A 21461-nucleotide genomic window follows, 5' to 3' on the forward strand; every position below is an offset into this window, starting at 1 on the left:
CAAAAGGAGAAAATAGTAGATATTCATCTTACCCAAATAATTTCAGAATCTGTGGAGTCTTAAGTTTTTCTTTTAATATTGATATCCTGATATAGAATGTGCCAATGACCTTAAAATGAATTTTGGGGAGTGCAACGTAATACAGCCTATTTGTTTATAGACAAATGCAATTGAACCTGTCTGAATATCCCAGTGGTAAAAGTTTGTACACCACTGAGTATCTAGGTCTATGTCAATGTCTATGTGCATATACATATATGCACACTCTTCTCCTCTTCAGGTATTATATTGATCTTCTAACTAAAAAGCAACTATAAATCTCAAGATAGTGAATCAGAAGAGAACTTTGGGAAATGTCAGTTCACCAGAATGTTAGGTTTTGCACTGTCTGCACTATTTCATTATGTTATCAGGTAGAATTAGTGAACAGATGACAATAAAATATGCTGAAAATGGAGGAACTGAAGAGTAGGAAGGGAGGGAAAGAAAAAGATAGAGAAGAAGGGAAGTGGAGATATGTGATATTTGTGAAGACATTTTTTTCTGCTGTCCTGAATAAGAAATCTATTTACCCTGTAAAAGCCATGCTTTTTTTCCCCTTAGACTTCACATGTCATTGAACATTAAGCTGCAGTTAAGATCTACTTTTTTTGTCCCAGTCACTAAAGTAAAAATGTGAAAATGGCCATCTTTAAAATGAAAGTGACATCTGTGCCACTCAGCCTTTTCCAATAATACACTATTAGGTTACTTCAGATTTTTGTCAGCTTCTTCAGAGACTACTGGAAAGGTAGCCTTTCTCCATTGCATCCTTTACTGGGGCAGGAGAGTTGTAAAGTGGGGGAATATGGTGTTATGCCACATTACCAAACTTCCTTTCACCTGAGCAATTGTTAAGGTTTTCATTTCTACTTTATGTATGCTGCTGCCTTCCACAGTATGGAGGGACATTTAGTCCTTTGCAAATGGACTTTTCAGTCACTTGCAAGCTAGTAATAAGCAGGAGGTATAATGTAGACATCAAGCTGTCTTGACTGGCTGGTGAAGAATCAAAGCGATGTAGGTACAATCCAGTAATTGGCAAGACTGAACATAATAACTGTTCTCAGTACTTTTAATTTAATTGGAATTTCCTTGCCTGCTGCAGTAAATGAGGAGTGACAAAGCACAGAAATAAAATAAAAGGTTATAAATCTTTTTTTCACACTAGCCTAAGTGGTGTTGGTGATATCATTTTCTGATTGGAGCTAAAATAAAAAAGCTTCAAAGTTCAGCTACAGGATTTGTTTTGAATATTTACTAAAAGGCCAGGGCTTTTTGCAGAGCAAATGCTCTTCTGTTTAAAAAAGCTGCTATTCTTCAACCTTTGCTCAGGAATGTTGTCTGTGAAGACTGCACACACAAGCCTTGGCAGCCCACTCCTGCTCTTGTAGTAGATCAAGGAGGATGGTTTGAGGTCCTAGCCCAAAAGCTCAGGTGAAAATGAATTGCTGAAAGCACTGGCAAGCTGTTGTCTGTGTGCAGTCCAACAATTGCATGCTCTTTAAAAAGGCGTAACTACAAAATATAAAGAAACAAAAACCTAGAGCTATAACAGAATATTTCAAAGCAGAAACTTAAAAGCAATATTGTTGCAATTGTAACAAATTGACTGTCCCTGAAAATCTTACTGATTTAGAAGGAATATGAAGCTGCTTACTACCTTTCAAGATCAGACATATTGCCTTTCAATTTTGTCATCCAGAAGATTTTTTTCTCTAGGAAACAGTAAATTAGTTAGGCATGATATGGACTCATTCCATATGGGCAACTGAACTGCAGAAAATCTATTTGCATATACTCAACGGGGTGTCTCTATCAGACTTTAAATAGCCATTCTGCCAGAGATGTGCTTTTGTGCTTGAATTTCTGCTGTTATTTTGGATAATCCTGCTTTCTCATTAAAATCTCCATTACACTTAATACGTGACATAATTACAAAAAGATGAGTAATTTGTACAAATGCCCAATAATGACAAATAAATGATTTATCAAACTAGATTCATGGAAAAGAAATTATCATAATAATTTTGAAATACTTGGATCATTAAATCACATGGAAACTGGATAGCTAGCAATGGCAATCTGGACAGTATTCAAATATTTCTACATTTGGAAGTCATTCTAAGTTTTAGCCAAGTTTATTATCATTTACTGGTGTTTTGGAACTGTGTTATTTACTTACTTTCCCATTAAGACATGTCCTTCTTCATGTATCTGACAAGGCCAGAGAAATCTCAGGATAAGTCTGATGCATTTTCTTGTTACACTAACTGTTATTGTCATGTTTTTCACCCTTGGCACTTCAATTCACTCAGAGTTTGTCTGCCTCGCACTGAGTCATAGAGCAGGGAACTGAGTGGCACTTGTTTCAAAAAGGGGTGTATAATTTACTCATGTGAGAAGTTATTTCAATGCCAGGAGTAGGAATTTTAGTCTTTATCTTTAATGACTGCATTTAATTATGTGGTAGCCTATGTGTACCACTGTATCCTACTTTTTCCCCACTTTTCTTCACTCTTCATTGATGTAAAGCATAGCTAGCCCCATGACTACAAATACTGAGGCCACAGGATATTGTGGATAATACAAAACTTAGCTCACTAAAGAGAAACATTTGCAGCTGGGGACATTAGCAACCCAACACTCTAATGCAGATAATAGTAATTTCACCTAATTATGTACGTTTCAGGCTTTTTTCCCACCCACCCAAACATAGCCTTCTCCTTAGCTCTCCCCAGAGGGCAGAGGTGGTTGTGCTGGGGGAACGGTGGGATTCCAGAGCCCTTCTGTGCAGTCCAGGCATTTGAGCAGCTGTACAAGGGGAGCTCTCAAACAACTGATTCAAAATACAGTCTTACTGGTGCAAAGCAGGGCTACTACTCAGTGAGCAAAATAGGGATGTGAAAGCAAGGTGTGGAACCTCAGGAGATCTCCTTGAATGCTAGGGAGAGCTTTGTGATTACAACCAGAAAACAGGGAGCTGGGTAATTGCACAAAACAACAAAAAGCATGTGTATGTAGGAAAAATTGAGATACTCCATTAAAAGTTTAAACACAGTTTACAGTTGCCTTATATAAGAAAAAAACAAAAACAAACAAAAAATCATTTTTCAGATTATAGAGACTCTTTTGTCATTAGTAAAGAATGTCCAAAAAGCAGATTGCCAGGTATTCTTCAGACATCTTTTTGCAGTCCCTGGATACATTCACAGGCATGCACTGTGTTTCTCTATTCTCCCACAATTTCCGATTCTCCATCAGCCTTATATCAAAGACATTATTGCTCATTTTTGTTTTATTCCATTTTGAAAACCATCAGTAATTTTATATCAAAAGAAGAGCACAAAAATTGTTCCTATATACTTCTGGTGCATTTCCAGCCCCCTGTATCTACTTTCTGTTTGCTTGCTCTTAAAAGCTGTCTAACTGCACAAAGGCCTCCTATTGATTCAGGTAGCTATAGCACTAATAATCATCTCATCAGTTCTTTTTTTCACCAGTTTCTTACCCAAATTCATCATCATCCTAGTTCTTAACTCAGTTTGTCTTCCACTCCAGTTTGTCTATTCCCCTACCCAGTTTTTATGTAAAGTTCTCAGTCTCTTTGCTTCTCACTATCTGCTCATGTCACTTCTTCATTTTTCAACATTTTTTTTCAAATATACCTGTCCCAAAAGTGCTCACATTTTTCTCCTTTCTAGCACAGTATTTCATAGTCCATTACTTCATTCTCGAGAATTATTTGGTGTTGTTCCTACTTTACGTTCTCCAGTGAGTCCATTGAGTTATTTGATCACTACTGTCAGCCAGCCAACTAATGCAAAATAATCCCTATAGCAGCCAGCGGCAGCACACAGACCTCGTAAATTGATCAATTCATGGATTCTCTTACCAGAATTCATCAGGTTTGCTCTTGGACGGTGCCCCACCTGTTTACTGAATGTGTCTACTGAGCAGCAAATTATTTAGAAAAACAAAAGCCATGTTAGGCCCATGCATTCTACCTTTGGATTAAAAAGAAAGACCCGGTGAGCATTTTAAAGGCACAAAGCTTAAATCTTAGATTAACGAGATAGATAGAGCAATTTTTGGGTAGCATCTTTTTAAAGCCATGACTTAAAACAAAAGACTGATGTTTTCTTTCTCTTTTCTAACAGAATACTAAGGCTGAGAAAATCTATTTAGTCTAATCTCTGGAAAATGGATTTCAGATAATTTGCATCATGCCGAGTGTTTTGTTATGATAGAATTAACATTTAAGCTCATGGTTTTAAAATATGAACAATGCAGTATTATATAGTAATACATGTGTGGTATGAAAATATGATCAATTATGATTTATCCTTCTAATCCCTAAGTATTATAATTGGCAGGTGTTTTGTCATTTAGTTTCCCTTTTTAGTTTTCACTTTTTTTTTCTTCCATGAAATTTTATTATGAAACTGCTTGCAGTATGCAGGGCTATTATCAACAAAGCAGCAAGGTGTTAGTCTGTAAATACTTAATAAAAAATTCAATTTCTCATGATATTTGCAGATGTAGATGAGTGCAGCAATGAAGGAACTGTTGCCTGTGGAGATCATGCAAAATGTGAAAACGTGGATGGAGGGTTTAACTGCTCCTGTAAGGAAGGTTATCAACCATCCACGGGAAAATTGCAGTTTAAGCCAAATGATGGCACTTCCTGCCAAGGTACATGGTATTATAAAGGTTTATGTGTTATTATAGAGCTACATCTTCTGAGAAACCCACCAGTGCCTCTTTATCTTCAGTTAGATTAATCAGCAAGACATAAAAAAGAGGCAAGGCATTCGCATCTACATTTCCTGAGAATAGAATCCTTTATAAATGTATTTTCACTAAACAGTGTTAAATCCCAGTCGAAATAATGGATGTCTCCTCACAGGCATCAAATCTGTATTTCCCTGTAAATTCAAGCCATTATTTAACTTCTCCTATGGGTGGAAGTTCCAAGGAAAGGGGCCAGACTCTCTCCCAAAGCAAAGCCAAAGCTCATGGTCAGCCCATTGCTGCTTTAGTGTTGCGTGAACAGCTACTGTGGCCAAGGCCAACCCCTGGAGGTTGAAGTTTGAGGCTGAGGTGCATGTGCATGGATTAAGAATGCCAGTGGTTTGGGGAACTACTGAGACAAGAGCTCTTACAATGACTGTATATTGGATATCAACTGAACTGCAATACATAATTAGATTTGTGTTTGTTTGTTTTTTTTTAATTTACAGAAAATCCAGAGGCCAATTGTGAGTTATACAAAGACTGTGTAACAGAACATGTTAATAAAACTTTAGCAAAAGTAAGTAGCCTTGGTTTATAGATTAATTTGCAAATCCTTTAATTGTTTCTGTCTGAAACTGTTATGTCAGGTAGAATAGTTCTTAAGGCATTTTCAACAAATGCTTAAACATGTTTAATGAAGTCTTTTAAATAATTTCAAATTATTTGAACTGAGTTATGTGTTTAAATCATGGTAACAATTTGCTGGGAATCTGTGTTCGGTTTCCAGCAGAGTCAGGATGTATGAAAAATGGAGAAATGTGGTAAACACTCAACTATTTCTGCATTTTCTGACGTTACACTTCATGTGCTAACATGCAATTATTTGCCTGTTCAGAGTGGAAAGCAGCAAGATAGCTCACAAAAGTAATGTCAACAAGTGATAAAATAGGAAATGGAATCACAGAATCACAGAATTGTAGGTGTTGGAAGGGACCTCTAGAGATCAAGTGCAACCCCCTGCAAAGCAGGCCCCCTACAGCAGGCTATACAGGTAGGCATCCAGGTGGGTCTTGAATATCTCCAGAAAAGGAGATTCCAAAACCTCCCTGGGCAGCCTGTTTCAGTGTTCCATCACCCTTACTGTGAAGAAGTTCCTTCACATATTGGTGTGGAACCTCCTATGCTCCAATTTATGGCAGTTTCCTCCTGTCCATAGACTGCTGAAAAGAGGTTGGCTGTGTCCCTTGACTCCCACACTTAAGATGTTTATGAACATTAATAAGATCACTCAGAGAGTCTTCTTTTCTCAAGGCTGAACAATAGGCCCAGGTCCCTCAACCTTTCCTCATAAGAGAGGTGCTCCAGGCCCTTTATCATTTTTGTGGCCCTCTGCTGGACACTCTTTGGGAGATCCTTGTCTTTTCTACCAGGGAGCACAGAATTGGATACCGTGCTCCAGGTGAGGCCTGACCAGGGCAGAGTAGAAGGGGAGGAACATATCCCTTGACTTGCTGGCCACACTCCTTTTAATGAACCCCAGGGTCCCATTGGCTTTGACCACCAGGGCACACTGCTGGCTAATTGAAGACCTTCATCCAAGTATGCTAGTATATTTGCTCCTCAAAACTTAATGTGTAAATTGGCACAGACTTTATAGACTCAGACTTAAGACTCTAGAATTTTTTCAGCAGAAACCAAGATTTTCTGATGCAAATAGAAGTGAATAAAGAATGTATAAATTAATCTACAACTATAATAATGATTTAAAAGGGTAAATGAAACATAAGCATGAAGAAATTAAAACTGATTATATATATTTTATATTAAGCAGTTTGACCAAGTTACCAGAATTAAATTAAAAGCTCTTATTTTAGTCTGTTGTTCTTAAAATGCTTTCTGTTTTAATCTGTGGCACAGTATGTTATATTAACATGCTTCCAGTGTTTACTTACAAAGACAGGATGAATGCTAACACCAGGATGTTTCAGTGAGATGTTTTTTTAATATGTAGTTATACTAAAGTCAAAATAAAATAATATCTCCATTTAATCTAAATAGCTTTACCAGACTTTAGCCTATTTTTTAGCCTGTGTTCTACTGTTCAGAGGCAATCAAAGACAAAGTAAATTCCACAAAATCTACTCAACAGCAGAGAATACAGGTCTCACCAAATCCCGTATTAAGAGTTTATCTTGGATTGATAATATCTCATTAAATTTCAGTATTGTAGAGTATGAATTCTTTTCTTATTCAACCATGACACTGCAATCTGAATGTACATCTCACCCTCTTAACCTATTGCTTTTTAAACTAACTGTGTTACATAAGTATGTTTTTGTAGCTCATAAATTCAGTTCCTCTAAACTGCATGTTTTATAATCTGCATTTGAAAAAAAGCATCGCAAAATACTCAAACAGTGCCCATTTTCTCCCACTTCTTCAGCTAAATTTTAACAGAAAAAATTCTTCTTAGTCACCATATCAATTGACACTGAATTATTTGTGCACACTTTCAAGTCCACTTTGGTGTATTATGATAAATAAAACTGAGCTGCAGTTGTGATTAAATAAATAAGGGTGTATTGATAGACTTTTTTTTTTTTTTCCATACTTGCTTGTTAATGTTATACCAGTCAAAACTCTTTTTTTCTTAGTAAAACCATGTTTTATATGTTAAACTGTTGATTTAAGAAGTGCCTCTTTTTATGCCCTTCTGTTCTTGTTAATTCACAGAAATCCATTATTAGCATTGGGTTTATGTTCTCTCACAGAAATACGACTTTATTTGTCTCATTAATATGTGAATTCCTGTATTTTTCAGATTAGACGTTTTAAAACACCCCTGGAGATGCTGCAAGAAATTAATAGGAATACTCTGGGACTACTTTTGCCTGTAGATGTGATTTCATATGTCGAAGCATTATCTTATTCATCTCTCAATATCATGCAGTACTCAGTTCCTGACAATGAAACACTCCGTAATACAACCATTAATGTGAGCAAATCAAGCCTTAAAGCTGTGCCTTTCTCTTTACAAGTAGCGTATGAGTCTTTAAAATATCCTTTTTTTTTTTTACAGGTTTTGGTTAACACTGTGAACAATTTTTTACAAAAAGATAAAATCACCATCTGGGAAGCACTTCCTGTTGATAACCAAAGACAGAGCCTGACTAAGTTGCTGCATACTGCAGAACAAGCAACACTTCTCATGTCACAAAACTTCAAAAAGACGACACAGCTAGATGCTAATGCAAGTGACATAGGTAAGATAAAGAAAATTAATCTAGGGTATACTTTAGATGTGAATTACACTGAGGAGTTTTTCAGCACAATTATAGAGATTAGAAATGGTGTTATGTGAAATACTCAGGTGTTAATTTGTATGAGTTTTAGAACTAACACCCAACTTTTGGTGTAGGTATCATAATTTTAAAAGATTGAACATTTGAGCTCAGAAAAAAATTGAAAGGCTGTAGAAAGCAATCCTTGCAGATTCTCTTTCAGTCTCTCATTATTGTTACACTTTTGTAGTGAACCTGGATTTATCTTATATGCACAAAAGTATCTTATATGCACAAAAGTATCCTGTACATCTTATATTCATAGAAACAGTAGCAAAATTTGAATTTGCAGTTTAAAACTTTGTGGCTTTTTTTGGTTCAGGGAAAGTAGTGTAAATAAAGTTGGAATAAAGGTTGGAAGTTAGATCTTGTGTCTGCAGCAGATCCAGAATGCTGCTGGGAGCTACTTGTAAAGCCCCTCTTCATCCACCACCAGGTCTGGAGGCACAGGCTCTTGTGATCATGGAACTGAGTCCATGAAGATGGAGACAGAGGAATCAGTGCAGCTTCTGGTGGTACTATAGTCACCAGTCAACCTAGGTGACAGAAGCTAATTGGAAAAATGGAAAGAAATATCTACATTAAAATATGTTGATCGTTTTCTGGTTTGCTTTAGTTCCAGGATAGGTAGTTCTGCAAGGTCTTTTCCAAACTAGCCTCAAATGCTATAATTGTTTGTTATTGGTTCTTAGCATTAATATGCCTTCTGTAAGTCTCATACATGCCCCACACACGTGTTCTGGGACCTACAACATTACCTTTCTCTCTCCAGCACTTTTTATAGTGAAAGTTCTTGAACTGTATGCTTTTCAAAACTCCAGTCAAAAAAAAAAAAAAAAAAAAAAAAAAAAAAAAATTGGTATGTCCTGACAAACATTTTCTGACAGCTGGTCTATTGAATAGCTCGTATTATTTTTGTGTGCTGTGCTATAAGCAATGCAGATGGCCTAGCTTAGTGATGCTCTTCCATCAGTCAAGTTTTAGATTTGTTTGGTTTTGTTTAGCTCTGTTTTCTTTAAAAGGCCTGATTGACTTTTTTTTGTTCCCATCCTGGCTGATGGAAACTCAGCACTATAATGAACTGAGTAAAGAGCTCAATGTCCTCTAATGCAGTTTCCATTCTGAGGGGTGATGCTTGTTTGTTTTCTTCTTGACAAAACACATCATTATTTCATGCAATGTACATTTGGTAGTATGGACAGATAACTATAAAATATATACATTTCAAAAATTGGCTTTTATCAAAAGCTACTATTCAGTAGAGAATTTTATGTTTTGCTCTTTATAATTGTGATTTGTGGTTCCTTTCAGAAATGCATTTTTAATAAAGCAATAGCTCTTCCTAAAGTAACCTACATTATTCTTTCCAGTGCCTAATTTAATGCAAGGTAAATAAAAGACTATATTTCTCATGGAAAGAATAAAAAGTATGAAAGCAAAATGTATGCATGGAAATAACAAAATCAAGAAGTCTAAGTGAACATACTGTATTAATAGCATTTTTCTTGAAATATTTGGCACAATGATATATTCTTAAAATTTACAGTAATTATACAATTTGATAGCACATTTATTAATCCAACTGTAAACTATCTTAGACCATAATGGATAATGGGATTTTTACAGTATTTTTCTTCTTTTGCAGCACTCAAGGTTTTTGCTTTTGATTCTCACCACATGAAACACATTCACCCACATGTGTATACAGAAGGAGACTACATAAAGATCTCCCCAAAGAAGAAAGAGGAACATCAACCCAATGGTAGGAGACAACGATTAAAGAGCAGGGGTGTTAATAAACTCCTTGAATAGATTGTACCACTAGTATACAACCAGGTGTGCAGTATACTAAGACTTAGCTGCAGCCTTGTTAACAGAGTCAAGGCATTTTTATCGTCATCTCACCTACCCTTTTCTTATCTCCACAAAGATTTTTCTACCATGGTTTTCACAATGACTATCTCACAGGGAGGACCAGTATATTTTAACACTGATTATTGATACCAGAGACCTGAATGTTTTCCCTAAGCCATAGATTTCCTCTCTGACTCTGGATCAGCCCCCAGCTCTGTGTCGCTCCAAAAGTTAGTGCATCTTTTCTATTTAGAGGGCAGCTCATTAATGCAAAAACACGTTCCTCAGTACCAAAACCAACAAAGTCCTGAATTTGACTTTGGACCTCAGAGTTCTATAAAAATAGCTTATAACCAGCAATAGTCCAGTACTAAAATTAAATGATGTGGTTAAAAAGCTCCACAATTAATACACCTAAACAAAAAACACACCAAAAAAATGCTTTTAAGTCTTAATCTTCCAGCTAATCTGAGATCCACTACCTATCAGCATCCAAAAGTGTGGTTTATTGTGGTACACAGAAGAAGAGCATGACTTTTCAGATCAGCACTACATCTCAAAATACCTTTGGTTTCTTTTACCCAGTGCACCTTCCTCCTTGTCTCCACTGTTATGGAAGTCAAAGCAAGTCACATGGTTCAGAGAGGACCAGGTCTGAGCTGTTTTGGTTTATGAGACCTGATACCACATGTGAAGCCAATTGCAGAACAGCAGCATACATATATTAGTTTAGAAAAAATAGATATGCATGCATCTAATTAGAATTTCCAACATGAACACATTTTTAATTCTAATGGCAGTTACATTGTTTTAAATAAAGCTATATTTCATTGTCTCTAAAACATTTTTATAAGTATTCCACAAAGATTCCATCTGTTTTGCATATTTTATGCAATAACGGTAATGATGTCTATTGTTTATTGTTTCCTTAATGTCTTCAATTTTGTTCTTCTATAAAAAAAAAACCTCAGACTACTAAATATGGTCTGTTTGATTGATAGGCACTGTTGCAGTTGTCTTTCTGCGGTACAGCAATATTGGTTCTTTGCTTTCATCGCCTAAAAACCGCTCCTCGAAAGATAGTTCAGAGCAGAGAGAGACAGTAAGCTCATCAGTTATAGCTGTTGCAATTAGCTCAAATCCACCTACGCTGTATGAGCTCGAGAAGATAACATTTACATTAAAGTACACCAAGGTAAGATTTTTTATTTTTTTTATGTTATCAACTTCAAAAAAAAAAAAAAAAACAGTAGCTAATTATTGTGTGTGATGTAACCATATCTGCAGTATATGATATATTCGGACATAATTCTGTTGTTTGCTATTGTGACTTTAGTAGTTTCAGAGAAATAAATAAGGATCTCAAATGTAGCATCCACAGTGCTGAATATGGTACTGCTGGAAAGTTCCACTATTCTAAAGTCAGGGCAGCAATTCCATCTTTCTTTGGGTGCAGTATGAATAAAATGCAATTGCCTGAAGCAGTATTATTGGTTCCTGATTGTTCTGTATTTAGGTTTTTATTTTTTCTTGAAAGTTTATCAGATGGCTAAAGATATATACTGAAAAAAGAAGAAATGCTTCAAAATTATTGCAAAAATTTAACAATTACCTGAAAGGTAATAGAAAAACCAACAGCACAGCACCTTTGTTATTTCTGAAATGTGAATATATTCTTCTATAATTGAGAGCTTTACTTTTACATGGATTTTGCTGGCTTCACTTTGTATGTGAAGAATCATCTTACATATCACAAGAAAACAAGAAAATGACTCTGTGCAGAGAGGTGGGAGAAGAGTGAGGTGCTAACCTTGATTATGCAGGTTTTAAATTTGTTACTTGCCTTGTAATATTTGAGGTAGAGATCCGCTTTCTGTAAATTTGCATATATTTATACAGCATCTAGTACAGTGGAGAGATGATTTTGACTAGTGTTTGTATGTTCTATCAGTAATAAATAATATTAATGGTCTTATTCATCGCTGTCATCACACCTGATATACCAGGTGTGATATGACCCTGACTTTCTCCCAGACTGCTTTGTAAAATGGATAGAATAAGTTTCAGGTTTTGAACTGCTTATTTGAAAGGGGCTACAAGCAATGTTACTGTAACCTTGGGGTTTAGTCCATGTTGAGCAGGTGCAGAGGTATATATAACATTGTTTCCAGTAGGTAAAAATTCTAACACTTTGGTAAGTGCCAAATGGGTTCAGTAATCTGATTAGCCTGCATGTTTGGTAAGTGCTAACTGTGTGAATAATGCGCTTCCATTCTGAGCCACATTTTAATTGCTTGGAATAGGCCTTACCAATGTGCTTTTTTGTTTCCCAGCCTTCCAATGGAAACATGGAATTTTTAATGAATTGCAGTGGGTAATGCAAGGAAGGTCTCTTGATGGGAAATATCCTGCCTTTTGCCATCAGTAAAACATCTTGTTTCTGTTCCAGACTGCAGATAAAGATATTAAATGTGCATTTTGGAACTACTCAGCTGACACAATGAATGGCAACTGGGCTACAGAAGGCTGTGAGCTGATGCATTCCAATTCCACTCATATCTCATGCAAATGTAATCATCTGACTCATTTTGCTGTTTTGATGTCCTCAGGTGGCTCTGTTGTAAGTGGTTTTTTAATTTATTGTTTTACTCAATACTTTCTTTCATCTTCATTTGTTATATTTTTATTGCAATGCAATTTATGTACTTTTTTGCCTTTAGGTTTTTACTTTTTTTATTCAACAAACACACAATTTATTGCGCACTGTGCAAACAAAATTCTTCCCTTATATGTTTGAATTTCTGTGTGTCCTTTCTGCAGTATTGCAGAGCAGTGATGCAGCAAAGGATCTTGTTTCAAATATACAGTCTGTTGTGCTTATTTTTGGTGCATAGCTTTTTATTTTAAATCACACTTTAAGACTGCCATGGGATTTAACTGGCCTTCGTTAGTGGTCAGTAACTGTACAGCCCACAATTTCTCTTGTGCAAAGCTTTGCCACCCATTTGTGTAACCTTGGCATCTGAAATTCTCCTTTAAATGCTCTCCTGAGAGTTTGCAAGAGCATTATTGGAAGAGCATCATCAACAGTAAAAGGAAGGAAGTTTATGACTGTCAAACATGGATGCTCACAACTACAACAAAATTGTGAGAATGACCACTCAATTTCTATTCTTACATTAAGAAGCCCCATAGATTTCCAGTGTCCACATGGGGATCTGCAGGAGCTTGTGTCCTGTCTCAGAAAGCAGTTTTATATGGTATCAGAACTGACAGCAAGCAGAATATTAGCATGAATATACTGTATTAAGATAGTACTCTCACACTGTGAATTTCATGCTGATAGAGGCTGTTTCCTGCTTGCTAAATAGCATCCTAAGTCTTCAGTTCACATTTAAGACCTTTGCAGGTACTTATACGGTTATTTGGAAAAGGAAGAATGGGAGGAGGATAATCTCTGGTCCTTTATTTAGGGAAAAAATACTTCAATACATTTTCTGGTTAGCTATCCTTATGCTGATGTGCAGTCAGGTATTTCAGAGATTCTTTGTGTGCATACCAAGCAGCAAACGTAACCGTGTTCCTATACAAAAATATTCACAACCAATATTAAAATAGCCTGTGTTTCTTTAGAGAACATTCCTGTTACATATCTGGAATAACATTTGTTTGAAATGATTGTTATTTCAGAGTCTTGTTTTGATCATGTTGTAAATTCAGTAAGACGGTTATTCAATTTTGCTTATCTAAGTCACTACTGTGATAAGTCCTTTTATATTAGAAAATGTTCATGCCATATTAATGTATGTTCTACTGCCAGTGTGTTTGTCATTCACTAAAATGATATGATTTTTAAATCATATTATGAGATACTGCTGTTAATAAAGTTTTGCTAAGAAATACCAGAAAATATACAGTTCATTACTAATTTCCTTTAGAGTTATATCTGCCTCCCCCACCACAAAAAAAAAAAAAAAAAATAAAATAAAATAAAATAAAATAAAATAAAAAAATCCACAATACTTTCAAGATTATGCAAAGTATGCATTTGCACTGTATCTCTGCAAACATTTTTTATTAATATTTTGTTGAAAATAAGAAAAAAAAACTGTATTATAGACTGCATTTTTTCTTGAGAACATACAAAGCTATTCTTTTTAATATTATATTATAATTTTCCCTCAGGGTGTTACAAATTATAACATTCTTACGAGAATCACTCAGCTAGGAATAATTATTTCGTTGATTTGCCTCTCCATGTGCATTTTTACATTCTGGTTCTTCAGTGAAATTCAAAGTACTAGAACAACAATTCACAAAAACCTCTGCTGCAGCCTTTTCCTAGCGGAACTTATTTTCCTGATTGGAATTAATATGAACAATAATAAGGTGAGTAGTTTTCACTTGTGTCTTGAGTTTGTGTTGTAAAACAAATACACAGTATGAGATACCATCTTCCCTTACTTCCAGTATTTCATACTATATTTACCAGTATATGGTTGTCTAGTGGCACTGACTTCCTGGTCAAGTAACAGGAAATATAAAATGATCACCTGGACTTGCTGTTATCTATAAAAATAGAGCTGTAATCTGAGCTGATGCAGGTTGAATTTGCTCCATGAGTTTCATTTAAACTTTCTCACTTGAACTCAATGTGGTCTCAGTGTGTTTGACATTTTCACGTCTGTTTGAATGCTGTATAAAGCAATGTTGGTGACTCTCTGTGCATGACAATTTTTCCTAAAAACCAGGCAAGAGGTGCAGTCCCAAAGGTAGCATTTATGACATTGCACTATTGGTTGGAGGACCTCTGCTTTCTAAATGTGAAGTCTTGACTGATTTGTGTCACTTTTTGTACAACTAGGACTGTTGGTTCTTACATCTCAAAAGAGTTTTAGGAAACTAAATCATGCATAAATTATCAAGAAAGCTACACCATAAGTTGCTGAATAGGATTTAAAAATACCTGGAAAAAAAAAAAAGTGAACTGCAAACCCTGAGGCTGCACTACAGTATTGATTGAGGAATATCATCTTAGGAATATTTCATAGTAAGAAGTTCCTTTAGAAATAATTGCTCATGAAGCTTATTTGCATTGCTATTAAAATCATAAAAATAGGCTTTGTCTTAATCAGCAAATTATGTAACTGTGATACTCAGGTGTAGCAATGAGGCCAACCTTGTCAATTTGTTAATGCAGGTTTTCTGGAAAGACATGCATTGATTTTAAGTTGAATGTCATCTTCTTACTTTAGCAGTTGTTACAGAAAATGCTAATGAACAAGCGTGCTTGTAGGTATGGGCCAAGATCTTGTCAATCAGCCTTACATCTGTGTTGCTGTACTGCCTGTGTTGCTGTGCATGTGCTGCAGTATTAAGAGATATATTAATAGAATTATGACTCTTGTTTTCTCTGGTTGAATTTCTAGCTCGTCTGTTCAATTACTGCTGGATTACTCCACTATTTCCTTCTAGCTGCTTTTGCATGGATGTGCATTGAAGGCATTCATCTCTACCTTATAGTTGTGGGAGTCATCTATAACAAGGGTTTCTTGCACAAGAATTTCTATGTCTTTGGATACGTCAGTCCAGCTGTGGTAGTTGGCATCTCTGCTGCCCTGGGATACAAGTACTACGGTACCACAGAAGTGTAAGTTGCTGTTTTTGTGTTCAAATCAACATACGTGAGGATGCAATAGTCACAATAGCTTCATACAATTCAAGATGTTTTGTGCTGTTTACTTTTCAGATGTTGGCTCAGCACAAAGAATAACTTTATATGGAGTTTTATAGGACCAGCATGCCTAATAATTCTTGTAAGTATAATTTTCATTTTTATTGTAGTACATAAAACTGATAATAAAAGGTGTTTAATAATCACCCACCCATTGCCAGCATAGCTGTGAGTGCTAATTATAGGGCAGAATTGGCTAATTTAGATCCTTTTATAGTGTCTCTAAATTATTTATATGCTGTACATCTAAATAGCCTGAAAAATGAATGTTGGACAGAAAAAAAAAAAAAAAAAAAAAAAAAAAAAAAAAAAAAAAAAGAAAGAAAAAAAGAAAGAAAAAAAAAAAAAAAAAGCTCGCATTAAGATCAGAGCTTCTTTTTTTTTTTTTTTCTCACTTGCTTTCTTCCTTTCAACCCAATGGTTTGAGAAAAGCATTTCTAGTTTGTAAGAAGTAGTATCTTTGTATGTCATTGGCATCTCAGCATGGCTCAGCAGGAGGTGAACACATACACCATCCTAGCAGACAGATAATCTGGTTTTTCAAATGCTGTGTGACTTAATCTCTTATCAGTGATCGGTCATCTTTGTAAGATTAGACTGTCATCTTTATGGTTTTATCACTCGCATGTACCCTGTCATCATCAAAGCTATTTTAAACTAAATTGCGACGTCAGAGAAAAGAACCCACTATTTCACATGGGCAGACAAGTCAAGTATTGATAGCCCTATTTCAGCTGTGAAAAGGGCCTTTTTAATTCTTATTGGAAGTGGTTTCAAACCTGCAAATTTGGCAGGTATTATATGTTCCATTCTGAATCAAAACATTTTTGGTGCCTCAAGAGCATTTCTAAGTGCTATAAAGTTTACCCATTCCAACTGTAATGGGACATTATTGTGTATGTCTGGGTAGACAGTGATCGGGCAATAGCTGGTGCTAACAGAAAGAGAAGGTACAATGGTAAGGCCTTGTGACATCTATGGTCATGTCAGTAATAACCCTTCCCTGCTTTTTTAGCTGATGGCAATAAATGTGAGGATTTGTAAAGGGAAGTGACAGGGCCTAACACACACAAGATTACAGTTAAAAATATAAATTTTATTTTAATGCATTAGCCATTTCAAAGCTGAATAAAGTGTTAAGTATAACTCTGGCCCAGTTCCATCACAAGTTCCTGTTGTAGACTGGGTAGGTTGGGAACAACATGAGAGATACGACCCCAGTAATGCTCCCCACCACACCTGATGAGCATGGCAGAATTCTCTAGAGCCACAATACCACATCTCCCCCTGTTCTATGACCCTGACTTCAGATGACACTGACAGTTTAATGCAGTAAAAGAAAATCATGGGGTGAAAGACCAACCTTTACTGGAAATTCTTACAGTTCTTATGTTTGAGTTGGCAACTTCCTTTGTCCTCTTTGGACCTTATCTCTTTCTTCCAGGAAGGCAGCTTGCAGGGCTGAGATTTTTTCTTTCTGCTTTCCTTCCTATACTCACCTGCCTTCAGGTGAAGATTTATGGGCAGTGACGTATAACTGTGCTGTCAGAATGGGAAAGCTATGTTATCAAAATATACAAAACAGCTCAAATGTATGCATCTACAACTTGTTTTCATCTCCAGCTGAGCTGTGCCTGATACAATACATTAGGCACACAGTACAGAGACAGCAGAACAGTGGTGCTTTCAATACAAGCTGAACATAGGGTCACATCCTGAAAGCTGGGTTTTGATCTCCTTTGCCTTTGCTTGAGCACTCCACATCTTGCAGCAGGCAACATACATGAAGTAAAAGATAAATGGGAAGTGGTAGAAGTTTATTCTCTTTGTGAAGAATATGGGAAACCTTGTGCAAAAAGGCATTTACTTAAGGAGATGATGTCGGTGTTAAATGTGTGCTTCATGGGTCACATGCTTACTGCATTACATCTGTTTCCATTGTCCAGCTTTCATTCCTGAGTGCACTGCATGAGCACTATGACAAAGTTTAAACACTTCCCAAGGTAGCAGCAATCAGGAAGTTCTTATAATTAAAGATGTCTATGTATCTCTTTTCAAAATATCCACTTTCCCCTTAGCTAATTAAAGCAAAAGGGAAAAATATATATAGTTCTTGATTCTGGAATAACCAGGTAGATCACCATAACTCTAATATAGAAAGCTACAAACTCTAGCAGCTTCAAGCTCACCTTTAATTCTGAGGTTCATCTACTAATGAAATGATTCTGTGGATTTTCTAAGGTAGCTTCAATACAAAATCTCTGGAGATCCACTCATTGCAAGTCCGAATCTTGAACAAACATGAAAAATGAATCTTATTGTCAGCACAAAATCCCACACACCCGAACTGTGCATTTGGTTTCTGTGAATTCTGTGAAACTCAGGAAATTTGTGGTTTGAATTATACTGTAATATACCTTTGAGACAGCATGTAAATGAAGAATAGAACTGATTCTGTACGAGTGGGTTTTCTGTCTCTAGGCACATTGTTTCAAATGCTTCCTTAGGCTTTACATCTGCAGTAATAATAGAGAAGCAAAAGGAGCTCAAGTGTTTATCAGAAGTATAAACTAAGTTCTCCTCTGATTGCCTAAGCAGTAGCACTACTTCTGAAGGTGCTTGCTTATTAGTATTACAATTCTATTAGAATTCTTAAGTGTAAAGAAATAGCCTTATTGATCCCAACTAAAAATTATTATTATTATTATTATTAGATTGGTGACTGTACATGAAAAGGAGTGGGTCAAAAGCTCTTTAGATGGAGTTAGCAAAGAAAGGACATTTTAAACCTTTGTAAAGCAAGCTGCAAGCTGAAGATAATTTCCACAACTTATTTCTTTCTCCTAATACTTGTAATCTTTAGAACCACAACCATTTTAGCTAAAACTATGCAGTAGATTAGATCAAAGCATACAAGTGTGGAGAAATTATTTATAACAAGTATTTAAACTTTTTAATAGAAAAGTGAATTTATCACAAGCTTTAAGGGACAAACACTCCCACAAACTACTACAACCTGTGCCTGATTGAGGCAAATACAAATATAAGTTTCAGAGATAAAAGGTAGGAAAATGAAAAGAAAGGGGAAAAAAAAAAAAAATCCCTTGAACGTTTTATTTTCCTTTGTAATACATTTTCACAATAATAATCTCTCTGTAATAAAAGTGTGTAGAATGGAAATAACCATTTTCTGCAGGGTAATGTAGCTGCTGTTTTAATGAGTGTGTAATGTTAGCCAAGAACAAACTCCTTGCCATTGTATGGGGCCTTCTACAGGGCTTTTCCCACCTCTAGCATGGCAACATACTCTGTCTAGCATGGAAGCAGACCCATGTAAGGGCTTTCTTCCACATCACTGACACTTCTGAGAAGTTCATCTTTCAAACACCACAAACATAGGTTACATCCCTCCACTTACACCTACTGTGAGGAACAACAATAGAGTAGACGTCAAGCTGGTCATAGAAATAGGCTGCTTGGCAGTGGTGTGAAAAGGCTATTAATGCTGTACTTACCCAAAGTCTACAAGCCATTAAAAGGAAAATTTGGAAGCGAATCACTGCAACTACAATTGTAGCTGTAGAAAACTCTTTTAATATGCTCCTCTCCAACAACCTTCTCCCATGAAATCTGTTTAGTTGAACCCTGTGCAGCAAGTTTAAAGGAGCATGTGCTAATATGATTTGCAGCTTTGCAGCATGGACAGAGATGTTCAGGCTTGACTATTCCACCCATTGTTACTGCCACAATAAATTGGCATACTTCTGTGAGGTACCAGGACTCAGAAGTGTGATGTAACATTAACAGGTGTAATTTGCCATTTAACAGTATAAATCTATCAGTATTACTGTTGAGAGTACTTCTGTAATGACAAAATACAGACTTAATTTTCAAGGTTGGAAAATTTCCAATATTACACACCATCCAAATAATCCTGCCTGCGGCTTCTATCCAAACATCCTAGCACCGTGCAGTGAAGGGGTAACTTGTGTATGCTTCTCATTGTTTTATTACATTAATGTGTGTTTTCAGGGACCTTGAAGGTGTCTGGCTCAGATTCAAGCTCCCATTTCCTGAAACAATTGGTAATTGTAGCATTTGCAACTACAGAAATGACTTATAAATGGACCCTGCAATTTGCAGAGCATTCTTGTTGACTTGGAACATACAAACCAAGAATATTTCTTGGGAGAAGTGTCTTTAGAAAAGCCAGATTCTTTTTATTAAGCATTCCTGTATACAATAGACGCAATGAATAATCAACTTTCAAGCAAAAATATTCTAAGAATTGCTGTGATTAATTAACCATACTGTTTTGAACTTCCCATGTATAAATGAATGGGTAAATGAATAAAATATACAGATTGCAGTTGCAAAATACAAAAATAGTGACATGTGAGTGATGAAAGCAGCCTAACAGTAGAGTAATGCTTTTCATTAAGGAACTGCCTGCATATTCATTAGGGCTTGTCAATTACTTAAAAAATATATTCACCAGATAATTTATTTGATGAATTTTACTATTATTTGTCAAATAATTTATTCAACAAAAAAGGTAAAATTAATGAAATAGTGCGTTCATCAAATCTTATTGGATAGCTCTAATGCTTATTCAGTTCTGTACATTTAGGTTGATTCAGGATTCACGATACTACTGCAATCAGTGCAGAAAATTTTTCTGGCAAATCCATTACTCTGCTTCTTTCTCAAATACTCACAAACTTCACGTACTTAATACTCTAATCTAGGCCATTCAAATTGAACATCTTTTATGTAGAGAAGTAAATATTCAAAGGGAAAAGTTTTACATTTTCCCAGACTTCAATATTGAGCATGATCTTACAGTGCATTGTTCCCACTTAAACAAAAAATATAAAAAGAAAGGACCCCCCCAAAGCTTATCACTCCACACTAATGTGATCAGGTACACTGTATCCTTGGGCGTCTTCACATTATTATTCCTGTTCTCAATGAAGAAGGTTGTGTTCATTACTCTTGATGTATTTTCATATTCTGCAGAGTATTATTGAAAAAGTTGTTTGACCCCTGGCCTTCATCATAACAAATCATACCTAGCATCTCCACATTTTACTGAATATTTATGCTTTGGAAAATTCTGTGTGCGTTTTCTTTTGTTTTCCTAGGGGTTATTTGAGACAAATACCTCATTATGTTTGTTAGCTAGATGAGGAAAGTATGCTCTGTACTGTTTAATATAGACTTTTCAGAAAATAGCCATTTAAAACATTTTTTATATCTACTTTTGTTCCTCAGTCTGCCTTTTTAGTGGAAATAAATTTCCTACTGGGACTAGCAATGACTTTATTATTCTTTATGAAAAAATAATAGTCCCTTTTCATTAGTCCCTCTATGGCTTCAGTTAAATGTCTCTCCGTTGCATTTCTTATGCCATTGTGGATAAAGTGGAAATAATTAATTACACAGTGGCATTAAAGACTGAGTCTGCAACTTTGCTTGAAACAGATTATTTCAAACTGCAGCATTTTTCAGCAACCAGCAATACCTGCTGTGCTAAATAATCACTGAGTCTGAAAGTTCTGGCCCTGTTCTGTGGACAGGATGAACCTTAATCTTCAAGCCATAGCTTCTATATTGCCATACCAATAGATAAATTTCTCAGCAAGGTCAGGATCTTTGAGGGAAAGAGTTTTGCTTCCCTCCCTCTGTCCTACAAACCTATAATCAAACTCCATGTTTTAAAACCCTTTGAAATACCCAAAGAAAAGGGGCTATGG

The 21461-nt window shown here is 35.8% G+C and overlaps 1 protein-coding gene across 6 annotated transcripts in view; it reads left to right on the forward strand.

Annotated features, from left to right (window-relative positions):
- ADGRL4 (adhesion G protein-coupled receptor L4) overlaps positions 1 to 21461 on the forward strand; it is a 161144-nt gene that overhangs the window by 126776 nt on the left and 12907 nt on the right. For 5 of the 6 annotated variants that reach the window (XM_072343658.1, XM_072343659.1, XM_072343664.1 and 2 more), the window contains 10 exons: positions 4579 to 4734; positions 5283 to 5353; positions 7598 to 7771; positions 7856 to 8039; positions 9763 to 9879; positions 10973 to 11166; positions 12421 to 12591; positions 14157 to 14360; positions 15401 to 15621; positions 15721 to 15787. In XM_072343658.1, the coding sequence (XP_072199759.1) occupies positions 4579 to 4734; positions 5283 to 5353; positions 7598 to 7771; positions 7856 to 8039; positions 9763 to 9879; positions 10973 to 11166; positions 12421 to 12591; positions 14157 to 14360; positions 15401 to 15621; positions 15721 to 15787 (1559 nt within the window). The remainder of the gene's footprint in view (positions 1 to 4578; positions 4735 to 5282; positions 5354 to 7597; positions 7772 to 7855; positions 8040 to 9762; positions 9880 to 10972; positions 11167 to 12420; positions 12592 to 14156; positions 14361 to 15400; positions 15622 to 15720; positions 15788 to 21461) is intronic. The other variant, XM_072343663.1, reaches the window with a different exon arrangement.

Source organism: Excalfactoria chinensis, chromosome 8 (genome assembly GCF_039878825.1).
Source record: "Excalfactoria chinensis isolate bCotChi1 chromosome 8, bCotChi1.hap2, whole genome shotgun sequence".
NCBI classification, from domain to species: Eukaryota; Metazoa; Chordata; class Aves; order Galliformes; family Phasianidae; genus Excalfactoria; species Excalfactoria chinensis.